Source organism: Pyrgilauda ruficollis, unplaced genomic scaffold (genome assembly GCF_017590135.1).
Source record: "Pyrgilauda ruficollis isolate IOZ18807 unplaced genomic scaffold, ASM1759013v1 scaffold53, whole genome shotgun sequence".
Classification (NCBI taxonomy): Eukaryota; Metazoa; Chordata; class Aves; order Passeriformes; family Passeridae; genus Pyrgilauda; species Pyrgilauda ruficollis.
The window spans coordinates 1693577-1708677 of record NW_024526933.1 but is presented as its reverse complement, the minus strand read 5'-3'; the positions used below and the strand labels follow the sequence as shown (position 1 = coordinate 1708677).

The 15101-nt window shown below is 35.0% G+C and overlaps 1 protein-coding gene across 3 annotated transcripts in view; it reads left to right on the top strand.

The window, feature by feature from the left end:
• LOC121360702 (DNA excision repair protein ERCC-6-like 2) overlaps positions 1-15101 on the top strand; it is a 36168-nt gene that overhangs the window by 20630 nt on the left and 437 nt on the right. For 2 of the 3 annotated variants that reach the window (XM_041480750.1, XM_041480749.1), the window contains exons 10-15: positions 3742-3813; positions 4969-5114; positions 9958-10053; positions 11466-11565; positions 12542-12694; positions 13370-13450. In XM_041480750.1, coding sequence (XP_041336684.1) covers positions 3742-3813; positions 4969-5114; positions 9958-10053; positions 11466-11565; positions 12542-12694; positions 13370-13450 — 648 coding nt within the window. Of the gene's footprint in view, positions 1-3741; positions 3814-4968; positions 5115-9957; positions 10054-11465; positions 11566-12541; positions 12701-13369; positions 13451-15101 lie in introns of those variants that run through there. The other variant, XM_041480751.1, reaches the window with a different exon arrangement.

Here is a 15101-nt window from a genome sequence, read left to right as displayed (position 1 = left end):
TGGAGAACAGAAGGCTCTTGAGGAATCTTATTGCTGCCTTTCACTGATGAAGAGAATTTTTTTTTTTAGGAAAAAAAAACATTTCTAAAGAAATCTGGAGGGGGACTTTTTACAGTGATGGGAAAAGGGATAACAGCTTCAAAATGAAGGAGAGTAAGTTTAGATTGGATAATTTAAATAGGAAGAAATTTTTCACTGTAAGGGTAGCGAGGCACTGGAGCAGGTTGCCCGTAGAAGCTGTGTATGCCCTGTCCCTGGAAGTGTTCAAGGCCAGTTAAGATGGGACTTGGAATCTAGTAGGTGGCATCCCTGCCCATGGTGGCGTGGTTTGAAATGAAATTATGTTTTACCCAAACTGTTTTATGATTTGATGATCTTTGTGCCTGGAAGGAAGATAATGGGTTATGTAGCTATCATTGAAAATAAGCTGGGTTTTGGGTCCATTAATTTTAACTTCATGGTGCCAAAATCTGGTTCATACCTTTTTGGTGTGGTGAGTTGCCTTTTTTTTTTTTTTCCTAAATTGCAGAATGAAAGCTATTTGTGATGATTTTGTATTTTATACTGTGAAAGCAAAGTCATTCAGGAATTATGTAATTTAGAAAGTTGTTGTACCATAAGGAAGTAATCACAGAGGAGTCAACTGGTACTAGAGCTTGGAAATGGCTTTATAAATTTTTAATGTGTTTATTTGGAAATAACTGAGACAAATGATAGTAAAATTTTTTTAATAACCTTGTTGCACTGTAGTAGTTTGCATTTCCTAAATAAATAAATTCATAATTAATTTAATAAATAAATTCTAGAAACTAAGCTGCATTCTTTTGTAACTTTCATCTGGTAGTGTAGACTGAATAAGCATTACTTTATCTTTTAACTTAAAATTCACTGCAGACTACACAGAAATTTCGGTACAGGTGATTATTCTTTTGTAGGTAAGCATAGTTGCAAAGGAATAGTTTGCGGTATTTTTAAAAAATTATTCAGGGAAGGGAGAATGGCTGTGATTTTTTTTTTTAAATGAAGCTTATTAGCTAAGCAGCTGTAAGTGTTTTGCAGAATTGCAAAGGTTCTATCTGCTCAGCCTATCTGTTCTCTTATCTGAGATAAAACACACAAGGAAACATTCTGTTATGGGATATGAATTACTTCCACCAGTAAAACTAGATTTGCTTGTACGCAAAGGTTAGAGAGTGGCCTGTGTGTTGTGTTTGTGTGCTACCTGTTGTTGTGAGTCATCTCTCTGTATTTTGCAAGCTGTAGCATTAACGTATCACCCCAGGTTTTCTGTTCTGAATTTTGGATTACAAGAGCCTGGAAAAAATAAGCCCTACAGTCCAAATGTACAACATGCATAATCATTGATGGTGTACTTCATACAGTATAACAAGGACACTAATATATCTGTGTTACAATGGGAGGTGGGTAATATGCAGTGATTAAAAGCTTCAGCTTTTTTTGTGAAATTATCCCCTACTTTTCTCTTGTACTGCAGAAGGTACAGTTTGCAAGCTTTGCTGACATATTTTGTTACAAGGTAAATTTCATACTTAGATTTTTAAATAGAAGTAGTTGAATATAAGAAAACTGAGTGAAATGAGTGTCCTGCTTTGTTTGGAAACTACTGTTTTTCTGTCATGATGTTGTAAAATAGTGGGGACCTGCAAAGCTTAAGGACAAGTAGTTTGTTGCTTTTGAAATGCAATGATTTCATATTGTCCACACAGAAGTACTGGGGACTGCTTGGAAAATAAGATGAGTGAGGATAGCTTTACAATCCTGCAGTAATTCTCATTCAGACTACCTTGTTTGATTATTGCTACAGTTTTATTAAAATTGTGTCTCAGAGAGACTCTATAAGGTACACTCTTTCTAGGTGTAAAGGGTTGTTAAATGTCTGGGCAGTTGAAATATTTTTTTGAAGATTTATTTTTTTTAACTGCATACATTTCCACAGAGAGCTCTTTGTGGCATTTGGAATACTGTTCTTAATACAAATCTCTTAGGAATAATTGTTGTATTGATTTAATTATTTTTGCTTGGGCTATCATCATTCAGTAGGAAAATGCTATTGGAGCACTTTGCAAGAAATGGTAACCTCTGCCATTAAAAATAACCCTGACCCAAGTAGGGCTGGCTTTGAAGGCTTAAAAAGTACTGTAGGTTAGTTTGAACATCTCTATAGAAAAAAGTTTTCAAGAGCAAGAAGTAAAATTTCATCACATACAGATGACTCACAATGTGTAGCAATGGGGAGATGTATGTTTAAATCCATGTGGACTCGTGCAAAGAACATGTGACTTCTGCTTGAGTATGATCAAGTGTTTCTGTTTTGGGCTAAAAACATACAGGATAATATTCGGGTGACCGTGTGTAGAATTCACTTCTCTTTGATGCAAAAACTTCCATTACTTTTCCCTGTTACAGTTGTTTAGTACTCCAGAATACTTTAATTCCCGATGGGGATGAAATTGATCCATTTCATTTAAGCGAATTGCATGGATTTATTTTTGTATTCTCCTATAGGAAATTCACTATTTGACCTCTACTTTAATAATAACAACAATAACACAGGAGCCAATTCCTTCTAGTTTAAAAGAATGTAACTTCTGTTTCTTTTCTTAATGTGGCTAAATAAAATGCAAATGTGAGTAGTATAGCTCCTGCTGAAGGGGCCTGTTGTGTATTTTTTCCACCAGTAAAATAAATCCTAGTTTATATGTTCATGTACAATGAAATGAGGCCAAAAAAATCTGTCATTTGTACCTTATTTTCACTTGTAACAAGCTGGCTAACATTTACTAAGGAGCTCGTAATTGACATATAATTACCTTTTTATGTTCTAGATATTGTCCAAAATTGTAACATTAATACAAACATTCATCATTATTTGATTGTCAAAGATCTGTTAGGCTTGTGGTGAAATAATTCTTGATTAACAGTTTATCTACTTATCAGTGAATAAATACGATTTCAAAAATATCTATTGCCCAGTGAAAAAAAGCTATAGTCATGGTACAGAAAATTCCTCTTTTCCCATTGTGTATGGCTTCAGCACAGTGCTCTGGAGCTGCCATTGCCAGATGTGGACATGGTTCTTTTGAAAATAACAGTATCACTATTATACACAAGGCTCTGGGTTATTTGCTTCCCCACCAGAAGAACGTTGTGTGTGGGCGAATTATTGGCATTTCAAGGTCTGTGCAGAGTCTGGGAAGCTGGATCCTACTGTAAACAGAGCAACAGATGAGAGTGGGAACGGGGAGGGGCATACATCTCACTGATTATTTTAAGAAGACAAGTTCCAAGAAGCTCTGAACTCAGATGTAGGACAGAAAGTTTAAACAGACCTTGGAGTTTTCAGGATAAACGTGTGCATTTTTTAAATGAAAAAACTCAGAATCTGAGCTAGTGTGTGACATAAGTAACTTTTTGTTGCAGTCTATACACTGACACAAGTAGCTTCTGAATCTACCTCTTAGTGGTCTGATGACCTTTTCACAGTAGGATTTCTATGTACATCATTGAAAAATGCAAAGTTCCAGCATCTCCATTACCCTTGGCCCATTTATTATGTTAGTAATTATTTTGTTATGGTTCTGCTTGGCTTTGCAAATAATTAAGTTCATTGTAGCCTGTTTGAAGGTTGAAAATGTGAGTTAAGTGTGTGTAAGATGACCTGATAAAAATTTAGATTTTAGATAAAAATGTCTTAATTTTTGTGCTGTGCTTCATTTACAGGTCCTTCAGCAGCTTCTAAATCACTTCCAAAAAAATAAAGATAAAGTTCTTCTTTTCTCCTTTTCCACAAAGGTGAGCTCCATGTGATTTTAACATTAACTGCAGCAGTAAGTTCTGAAGCGTGAATCTGAAAGTTGGCACCTTGTCAACCATATTTCGTTATTGCTTCTACTGTTAGTAGTAATTATGAGAAGAGTGTGCCGTACTCCACAAGCATATTGAAATCTTATGCTACCCCATGATAAAAATGGTGATAGCAAAACAAGTGTAGCACTCTTCTGCTGTCCCTAGAGCTTTTTGAAATAGTTGTATTACTTCAGGTGCAGATAGCTAAGGTCAGCTGGTATGTGTTGAGTTAGAGCACTGTCATAGCTCAGTATGACTGCCATACTATAAAACCTTTGTGTTAGCACTGAAAGTTAAGTTTCCTCATTCTGCTGACTTTTCATCAACAGTAGCAATGAAACTTCAATTCTTGCTACATTAGTTGATTTGAAGTTAAAACTCTCTAACTGGAGCAAGACTTACATGTCCATTTTGCTTTTAAGGTACTTGCTCCTTGGTTTCCTTATTAGGGAGCAATGTGTTTCCTGAAATAACGCTCTCTATTGTATTGGGGCTTTTATTTAAATATTTGTAATGATAACACTGAAAAGTATTTTTAAAAATAGTAATTTGAATGGTAGTTCAGTAGTCTTAAATTTTATAATTTTTTTTTTTTTTTTACTTTAAGAAAGAATGCAAGTTTAACATTTAGATGCAGTAGTAGAGTACTCATGTGTCTTAGGTTATGTTTTATGGTGTCTAGTACCAGACTGACTGCTGGTTACTGCGGTGTCTTTCACTTCATGCTCCTGAACTCTGACTGTGCACTCTGTGCTGGCTGTAATGCTCATTTACTGTATTTCAAGTAATTGCAGCTTGCTAAGATGGGAGGAAGCTGCTTAAATGGATTGCCTGCTGATTGGGTGGGATTGAGTGGCAGGTAGCGGTGAAACAGGCAGCCAGGGTGGGCTGATGGAATCAGAACACAGCGCACCAAGATTAATCACCTTGAGTGCTGTAGATTCATGGCTAAAGAGAATCATGAATGTTGATACCAAAGTGGCAGTGGGTGGTGTACTAAAAATATTTGATAAACATGGTCCCTGTGATCATGTTTAATTTAAAAGATACTATTAAGTACTTAACTTTTTGTTTTCCTTTTTTCTTCATTTTTCCACTTAGTTGCTAGATGTGCTAGAACAGTACTGCATGGCATCTGGGCTAGATTACCGAAGACTTGATGGAAATACAAAATCAGAAGATAGGATCAGAATTGTAAGAGAGTTCAACAGCCTTCAGGAAATTAACTTATGTCTTGTATCTACAATGTAAGAAAATTTAACTTGTAGTTTGTTTCAATATGTCTCTCTAGTGTTAATAAATCAGTTACTCTGCATTTTTCTTGCTGAGCTTGTGAGGGATTACTTTTTGAAAAGGTGAGAGTAAGTATAGACTTACTGCTTTGGTCTGAAGCTTCTTAAAATACATAGACACCTTTTCCCTCCCCCCCTTCCTGCTTCGTGAGGATTTTTAAGATCAGAAAGAAGTGGGTCTTCTGGATCCTAGTTTAAAGTTGTTGTAGGATTGAAGAAGTAGTTTTAAACACTATTATTAAAAAAATTATGATTATGTCATTATCTGCAAAAAGCTTTTAATTTTATTGTAGACAGACTCATTTTTTTTGTTTTACACTAGTAGAACTAACTAGCAAGTAATGAGTGTGAGCATGAAATACCATATTGAACTGAAAAATTCTCTCACTGTTCCTGCAATTTATTAATAGTGTTAATTAGCTAGCATGTCTATTTAAAATATTTGAACAAGATCTTTTATTGTCTTTTTAAAATGCACTTACCTATAGATTTGCTTATCAATTTATGGTGGATAGCAGATTGTTTTGAAATAGATTATTATGTTCAACTAAAATTATTGTTACTACAATGACTGTTTGTTTTATTCAGGTTACTTCCTTTCTTCATCTTGATAAAATTTTGTACTGGGGAAGGGCAGAAAAGGAGCAGAGAGAAGCTTTGCTCCTTTTGCCTCCTACCCAGAGGGGAAAACTCAGTGAAACTTAATGAAATATGAGTATACGATCTCTGTAGTTTTTACTGGAAGTGGGTATGTTGGAGTTAGGAGGATCCAAGCTACCTCTATATAACTAGAGCAGACATCATCTTAAAGGCTGTTGCAAGTGAATGTCAGAGCAGTCTTCAAATACTCTGGTGCTTATGTATAGGACTGTGAAGAGATTCGTGATACTAGTCATAGAAGAGATTTGTGACACTGGTCATGTACATTGGCTTGTAATCTCTGTCAACTGTGAAATCTCCCATTGCTTCTCTGAGACCTTCATGAGTCCATACCCCTTGTCCCTGAAGACAGAGGGAAATTTCAGAATCTGTAGCATTATGAAGGACTAATTTTTGCTTCAGTCAGTACTGTAATCATGGACATGTAAGTTCTCTTTCATTAATTTAAATCAAAATAAAAATTAAAGTTAACTAAACAGAGATGGACTTTCTTGTCTCTGTTTTGAGAGCTTGTATATAGAGACTAGTGAGCCTTCTCTGCCTGCTGATGGTGCTGGAGAAAAGGCTTGATTCTGTTGTTTGTAGTTTTACTTATCTTATGAAATACCTGAGAGGAACAAACTGTAATGGAATTACAGTCAGTATAAGTACTGTGTTGTAAGCAAAACAGAGGGTGCAATGGTTTGCCTAGTTTATTACAGATAACAGGAAGTGATCTTTTTTCTTGCTTGATGCACGGTAATGGAAGCATCTTTACATTTGTAATCCTTTGGAAATTAGTGATTTATCCTATTTCTGCTGTACAAGAGATTAATCTTTCCTCTCACTCAGATTTCAGGCATATATAAAATAATAATGGGCTTTAGAGTATATTCTGTATTTTTCACTGCACAGTATATTGACAGAATTGGTTCATACTCTTCTGTCTGTACTTTCTTGCAAAGTTTCTGACTGGTCTGTTCTGTGTTCTGAAGGTCTCATTGCTCAGAGAACCAGATGTTGATTTTCACTGAAAATACTTGCATGATGCGTAAGTGCATTCTGCAAAGGATGGATTCTCTGCATAGTAATCTTGAGACTGCCATTATGTTCACTGGCACAATTAATATGCAACGTACAAAACATAAAACGTGAGAAGAATTACAGTGCAGCACTAATGATAACTTTCACTATTAAATTTTCAATGTTTGTATTTTATATTCCTATTTTTTCAAAATGCTGTTTCTGCCGAAGATCACGTATAGATAGCCCACAGAGATTTGAAAATCCTGGTTTTAATTGATCAGTGAAGTGTTGTGAGAAATGGGACTTTAAAAAAAGAAAAGAAAAAAAGTAAAAAAAAAAAAAAGTTTGTCTAACTGTAGATTTGACCTTAAGTCATGAAGTTAATATTGGTACCAAGCATAGTCACATGGCAATCCCTAATGCTTTTATTGACAGCTGTGACTAATACAGCTTTATGGATATATATATTTTATAGGTGTTGAGAGAAAATGTAATTTATTTCTTCAGAGCTTGTACATTTCATCAAACCATTAGATCATGAATTTCAGGTGGAGCACTAGGGAAAAATAGGTATATACCTGTTGAAACTTCTAAGTCTCATGAAGTAATACCTGTTTGAGAATACTTCAGTCTTGCACTGGTGTTGCTGGGAAAATTTGTGATTACTTAGAAAAAGAGAAGAGGATTTTTAGGCATGTTTAGAAACAATAAAATAATTGCTGGAGTTGCTGTAACTTGATAGGAGAATGTAAAAGCTTTCAGTTCCAGTGGTGCTGGAAAGAAGTGGTGCCAAAAGAAGGGAAACTGTTTATGTACAATACCAAAGTCAGCATAGTTCTGTTCCGTCCTAGTTTGCTGGAATAAATAAAAGCAGCAAGTATGCCTGTCTTTAAATCACTGTTTCTGGATTTTTTTTGTTCTAGTCTTTCTCTAGGTTAGCTCTGTCAGAATTGTTAATGAAAATCCATTACTGCTTCTCAGCTTTCTTTTTATTTAAAGAGAAGTGTCTAGAGAAATTTGTAGATAGTTTTTATCATGTAAGGTTACATATCCGCTTCCATTCTACCTGCAGCATTCTCTACTACTGTCTATTACCAGACTGCTGTTATTTACTTTTTACTTTTACAGGGCTTCATTTAGCGTTAATTCTTTCACAGCAATGTTTTGAACAACTTTTAGTGTGCGCATGATAACATCCAAAGAACTTTCAGCCACCAAAATCCCTCTGAAACAAAGAGCATAGAAACTATGGAAAACCTATCTTGGTAAACAGAAATTAGATAACCAAAACTTTCATAGAACCTTTCCTAATGTAGTATTGTTCTGCACCTTTTGAGCTACTAAGTTGTGCAGTTTTAAGTAAGATGATCTTCTGAAAACTGTTCTTTTTAACAAAACTCTTTATTTAAGCCATATCATACTAATTTGCATGGACCAAATTGTGGAAATGACTAACTGCTAGTTAAAATGAAAGGTAAAATGGAGTACATAACTCACAACGCACAAACTTCGCATTTGTTCTGTATATGAAGGATATAGGAACCATTCTTTTCTGTTTTGGTCTAACTAAATTTTTGGGGCATACCTAAAAACACTGAAAGGTAAAACCGGTATAAAGCTAGATATCCTGTTTTGTTGATTTTTATAGACAGTTGGTTTTACATCTTGTCTTACGTTTCAGTCCAACTGCAGGGCTGGTTTGGAAACAGGAGAGACTGAACTCTTACTAAAAAGAGTTTTTTTCATTAAAAAGAAACACATTAAATTTGAAAAATACCCTGATGTATTCTGAAAGAAAAACGCAACCCAAATATTGTTATTCAATATTCAATTTAGTTCACAGTTTGAGAATGCGAGTTCTCTGGAAACATCCATTAATATTGGCAAGTTTCTATATCCCCTCCCTTTCCAGATATAATTAACCCAAAGCTACACCATACTTGAAAGTGAAAGGCCACAGCTGCATTTACATTGATATGGATTCCATGAAAACCAAAAAGTGGTGGGGCTCCATAAGTTTTTGGTTTCTGTCTCCGTTCACTCTTACACTTGAAAACTTTACCTTTCTTGTATTTCTTATCTGCTTCAAACAAGCAAAATTTAAAGTAATCTGTTAAACCAGGTGCTTGATAAGTTAAATGGGATTGGCTTTTTCAATTTTGCAGTACCTCTTTCAGAAAAATAGCACACTTGGAATTAGTGATGCCTATGCTAATGTGAATAATTGTTTTAATGGTTTATTTAATAATAGTATTTAGCTTGTGCTTGTCTAAGAACTTGTGTCTTTTGTATGATAGTTGGTTGAGCCAGTCAAAAAAAAAATTTCAGTATTTGCTTGCTTTGCAGCTGGATGAGAAGCGGTGTTTTCCTCACTTTTGTTCCTGTCAAATCATTAATCTATGCACGTGCTAAACTCTGAGTAACTGAGCAGTTTTGCAGGGTTCAGTAGTTAGTTGCATCAGCTTAGATGTGTGCTCAGTTTCTTCTCTGGCTTGCAGGTTTTACCTGAAAACACTCTACAGCTGTTGTGTGTTGTTAGATGATGCAGGTGGAACCCCTGTGACTCCTAACCCACAGAACAGACAAATTTCTGACTGTGGCTTTTTTCCTTTTAATGGCTGGTACGAATGTTGCTGATATGCAGCTGTGTGGCCAACTGTGTTTTTTACAGCTGAATAAATTACTGTACAAATACACTTGTGTTAGTTGTTAATGCTTACAGGTATGGCTTACCTGAGATTGTGACCACCTTAGTGAAAGTTGCATGGCATTATTGTCAAAAACTATGTACTGGAATTAGATAAAGTAAAAGTTTCACCTGAAATTTTCCTGCTTCCATAATGCTAACTGGCATAAAACTGGTTATGAATTTCATTATAGTATTTGGTGGTGTTGCCCTGTGTAGGACTTCATGGGAAGTTAATGGCAGTGGTTATTTGAGTACTTGGTGGTTGTTAGTACTACAGTAACACAAAGCTGTACTGCACTGTTTCAGTATCTTTCATGTGTTCTTTTTTTTTTTTTTTTTTAAGTTGGGGAAGGGTAGGCAAGTATGGACCTAATACAGAGCAATCTAGTTGCAGTTCTTTTCTTACTATCATGTCGTTTTGGTTTTTCATTTTTATGTTTTCAGGGCTGGTGGACTGGGTCTTAATTTTGTTGGTGCCAATGTTGTTATACTGTTTGATCCTACATGGAATCCAGCAAATGATCTTCAAGCAATTGACAGGTACACTCTCAAAATACAGAACTTGATCCATGTTGCACTCTTGCATTGATTCTGTAATCTGATTGTCCAACTAATTTTTTTCCTCAAGTAAGAAATTTTTTACATCATCTGATTAATCCACAAGACAAGAGGAATAGTCCAGCTAAATTAGTTTTTAGCTTTGATGTGATTATTTTAACATAAATTTTACAATATATTTTCCTTTTTTTTTTTTTTTTCAGCAGGGGGCCAAACAAAAACTCAACAAAAAACTCCTTGTGGTTACTATAACTTTTTTGTGATATCTAGAATATGTGTGCCTAGTTGACATTGGTCTTGTGTTCTTCATGAAGAATACATTGTAAATGACCTTAGTTCAAATGGTGTTTTGAATTCCCAAACCCAAAAGACAGGGGCTCTTTATGTTCTCTTCTGCTTCACCATTGTGGATATTAGTGTCTTTTTAGCACTATCTGTGACATTTAGTATCTATCTCTGATATTATGGTGTTGGAATATCTCCAGTAATGCAGATTTTTCTTCCAAGACTTCTTTGACTGTAGGATATTTCCGTAGGAATCCAAGGCAGACCTTTTAGTAACTGAAACAAAGAATATTAAAAACTTAAAAAGAATACTAGAACCTATAAAAGAATATTTAAAGTTCAGTAGATTTACATATTTTCATGATCAGAAATACACTAGTTTCTGTTATCTCATGCAATTATGTAATCCTGTTTTAAGGGTCTGTCTGATTTCTAGGATGTGTTTATGTGCACCTGTTCTAGCGAAATATATCAGAAAGATGTGTTGGGGACTATCTTTAAAGAATTTTTGTAAGATCACATTACTATGAATTGTTTTAGCCTCCTGTGAATTTTGTGTAATATAATCTATTAAATGGTAAATTCTGAGACTTTGAATAGAACACTTGCAGTTCATTAGCTGTTTTTATGATGCTGTATCTTGTGAAGTAATTTATGAAGTTAAGAAAGAACTGACTGCTCCAAGTAATTCATGAGTTAATTCCTGTATAATGGAAATAGGATAATACTTTTAGCAAAAGTAGGTGGAGACACAAAAGGAAAACAAAACCAGCAAACCTGAGATAAACAGTGGCTTTGTTTTGTGGAGAGGTGGGAGACAGTTCTTGTGATAAAAAATGAGGAGAAGGCTTTTTACACTGGATAGGCCTGGAGAGAAATACAAAATACTAAAGGTAAAGGAAAAGGAAATCAATTACTGAGGAAAATTCGGAAAAGTAAGGAAAACAAGCCAATGAAAATATGCATGATTTCAAATAGTCCTGTTTTATTAGAATGCTCTTGTGTATTTAGTTTGTTTACTGTTGTTTACTGTAATAAACTGTTTGTTTATTACTACCCCTAAGAGCTCTAATTTCTTCAAATGTTTTTAATGTGCCATGTCCTTGCAGAGCTTATAGAATTGGCCAACACAGAGCTGTTAAAGTGTTTAGATTGATATCCTTGGGAACTGTGGAAGAGATGATGTACTTGCGACAAGTGTATAAACAGGTAAAGCTCACAAACTGTTTAAATGGGGAGCTCTTCCCAGCAGTTTCAGGGACTGAAAGCTAATCTAGCCTGTAGTAAATTTGTAGTTGACCTTGTGTTTATGATATATGATGTTATCTTAGCGTATGAAGCCAAGGCGCATCATTTAGCAGCTGTTAAAGAATGGAACACAATTATATTTCTACTCAATAGTTATGGTTTTTCTGTAACTATTGACAGTTTAATTATGCAGTGTACATTATCCAGGTTATGCAGAGAACTGTTTTTATTTGAAGGCTTATGAAGTACAACTGTGATAGTTCTAGGAAGTATCTGCAGCAATCTAATTCACACAGCTTTTTGTCATGAAAGTCTGGAGAAAGTAAAGGAGAAATCTTGCTGATGCTATAGAAGATAAGCTGATGATCTCCTAGAAAAAGAAGACCTGGATATTGTCTGTTTGGTTTTCCAAAAAGCATGTATAAGTCTTGAAAGGATGTATAAATATTTTTCTTTTTTTCTTTTTTTTCAAATTGACTTGTATTTTTCAAGTCGAGTAAGTAGTAATAAACAAGAGTAATTGTAAGTGTGAGGGTTGGGGTTTTTTCAGCTATCCTTGGATTGCTTTCCCTTAGCAAGTAAATATACAGTGCAGAGGAAGGCGAAAAAAATGCTAATAATTTAGTATAGTGGAAGCTCAGCTGTCAAGATACAGAGGAGTGCCAGTAACATGTATGGTAAGTGTCTGATAATAGGCAACAATGCAATAGAAGTCTTCGAATGTTCTATTTTTTTTGAATTCAGTAAAGCCAAGCAGATTCATATTATACCACAATCTATTATACCAACATCTACCAGGGAAACTCAAACAAAATATCCTTGCTTAGGAATTTCTGCTTGTTCCAGCTAAAGCTGTGTATATAATGTGGGTGCCAGGAAATTCTGACGTGTTGTTGTTGCAAACACTTCTGAAATCTCTTGCGTTGTTCTGTTCTAGCAACTTCACTGTGCAGTGATTGGAACTGAAAATGCCAGGCGGTATTTCGAGGCAGTGCAAGGATCAAAGGAACATCAAGGAGAGCTTTTTGGGATTCATAACCTTTTCAAACTTAGGACTCACGGGTCCTGTCTTACCAAAGACATACTGGAGGTATGAAGTAATACCCTTTTACTTTTGGATATTAGTTTTACATTTTTCCTTTCTTCATGAGACTTTTTGTTTTGAGTGGGAACACTATAAAACAGAATGATGAAACTTAATCAGTACTTGTCTGTGCACTGACTTAAGTGAAGTAGGCATGTTAATTTCTCATTCTGATATAGACCAGATAAATTTCTCTAAATCCAAAAATGGTAAAAGCTTGCTTTATAATTTTCATAAATTTCCTAGTATGTATATTTTTTTATAAAAACTACATAACTTATTTTTGATACTTTCATGCAGCTTTGTGCACAGATACCTTTTATTCATCAGTAACTCATACTGACCTTTTAAGTCAGAATTCTTATCATAAAAATATTTTTTTATGATCACATTAACCTCTTCAGAGTACTTTTTGGGATATCAATAATTGTTAAAAAAAGGTAGCTGCAGCTAGCTTACACCTTCAAATTTACTGCAGCTTTATTCCATGTTTCTTTTTCTTTCCATCTTTCCCTTTATTTTGTTATTTTTCCTCTGCTAAGAATTTACTCTGGACCTTGCTGATTCTACTTCTGGTGCTTACACTTCTGAAAAAAAAGAAGGAAACTTCTTTTTCCTGTGCTTGTCTTTGTGTGTAATAAAAACTGTATCTGTTTATGTTAACATATTTGACTGTCTTAGAGGGAAGGACGGGTAGAAGCGGGAGTCATGACAACAACTACATGGCTGAAGGAAGAGAATCATTCATGCAGCTCAGAAAAGGTGAGATGTCTTTGTGGACTGTACACCAGAGCATGACAGGCCTCTAGTTCCCAGTATTGCAGTGGCAAATGTGGGCAATATATCATTAGGCTGATACTTTTACCATGTTGTTAAGAAGGTTTTGTTCAGGGAATTGTGGAAAAGAGCTCAGGGAGTTCAGATGATTGAAAGTTTCAGGTTTTGTGGAACTATAGAAGACCTGATTCCCACCAAACCAGTGGTCTGTTCAATACAGTTTTTTTTATTTTTAATATATGTAATTATCTAATGGTTTCCTTCTGGGATTTTTTTTTTAATTTTTTCCAACAAAGGCCAGTTTTAATAGGAGCATTGCATTTGTAGGAATGTTTTGACTGAGTGCCATGTTCAGGTACTTTGAGTAATGTTGGGAAGGATGAAAGTTTGACAAGAAAGTCTCACAGATATGTATGCTTGATAGAAAGATTTTTGAATGTAGAAGCTGAGGAAGGAATAGAGATGGAAGTTTTGATATAGAAGAAAAGAATTGCTGAGCCAGTCTTACTGGATAACCAAGGAGGCAAAGGGTCTGTTAGTTAGAAGGGGGTTTTTATGACTTGGAGCAAAGGATAAGCCCACCTCAAACAAGATGTTTTTACCAAGCAGAAAGATAGCACAGGCAAACAAGTCAGCAGATGTTGCAAGTAGAAAAAAGGTCTCAAAATTTTCCACTGCAAGAAAACTGAAAAACAACTTCTAGCTTAAACTGTAATGTACTAACTTTTAGTGATTGGAGAATCATAACATGAATATGGTAATTATAGTAGTTGTGATAGGCTATAGATAAAAGTTAAGGTATAGATTGGTTCTACTGTATTAAGATGCTCAGCAAAGACAACTATATAATGCATTTGTAACCTAAACTAAGGGTCTCCAAGCCTGCCTGCAGCTGACAGCTGTAGGCACAGGCTCTGTCGCCCACGACCCTGGACTGCTGTAACATCTTGTAAGTAATAAACTGCATTTGGAAGAGCTGCCTGGAGTCCCGCATCTCTCATTTTAGGCTCTTGCAGAGTAATTAGGCTATTATCATTAGGTTAGATTGGACTGAATTATATTACAAATTAGCCATTGTCTCTTATGCCTGCTGGAGATTTCTGTGAGTATATGTCAGTATTTAATGTGTCCTTACATTGATCTCAGTTTCATATTTATAATACATAACTGGATGGTCATGATCTCACATACGACTTGCTGACAAACAGCAACTTTTAAAGCTTATATTAAATGCTTTTTGATGAGCAGAATTATATCAGGATTAATTTATTAATTTTAAAATGTCTCTGAGTACAGCATTTTGGTATTTATTGATCTGACTTCATTTACAGGCGGTCATAATCCTTACCTAAGTAGTATGCAGTTTTGGACCAGTGTTTTGGACTTCTATCTAAAAAACGTTTAAAGATTGCCTGGGCATAATTTTGTTTGATTACAGTAGACCTTGATGAATTTTAGAGTGGAACGTTAGCACTCATATACAAGGAAGTAAACCACTGCACTGAGATTTATTTTTGTTATGAATGTCATTACACATAATATTAAGGTTTGAATCATGAATGACCTTCCAAAGCACCCTTGAAAGATGAAAAGTAGCAATGAGATTAGTATAAACTTAAAAAATATGGTTGTGGAT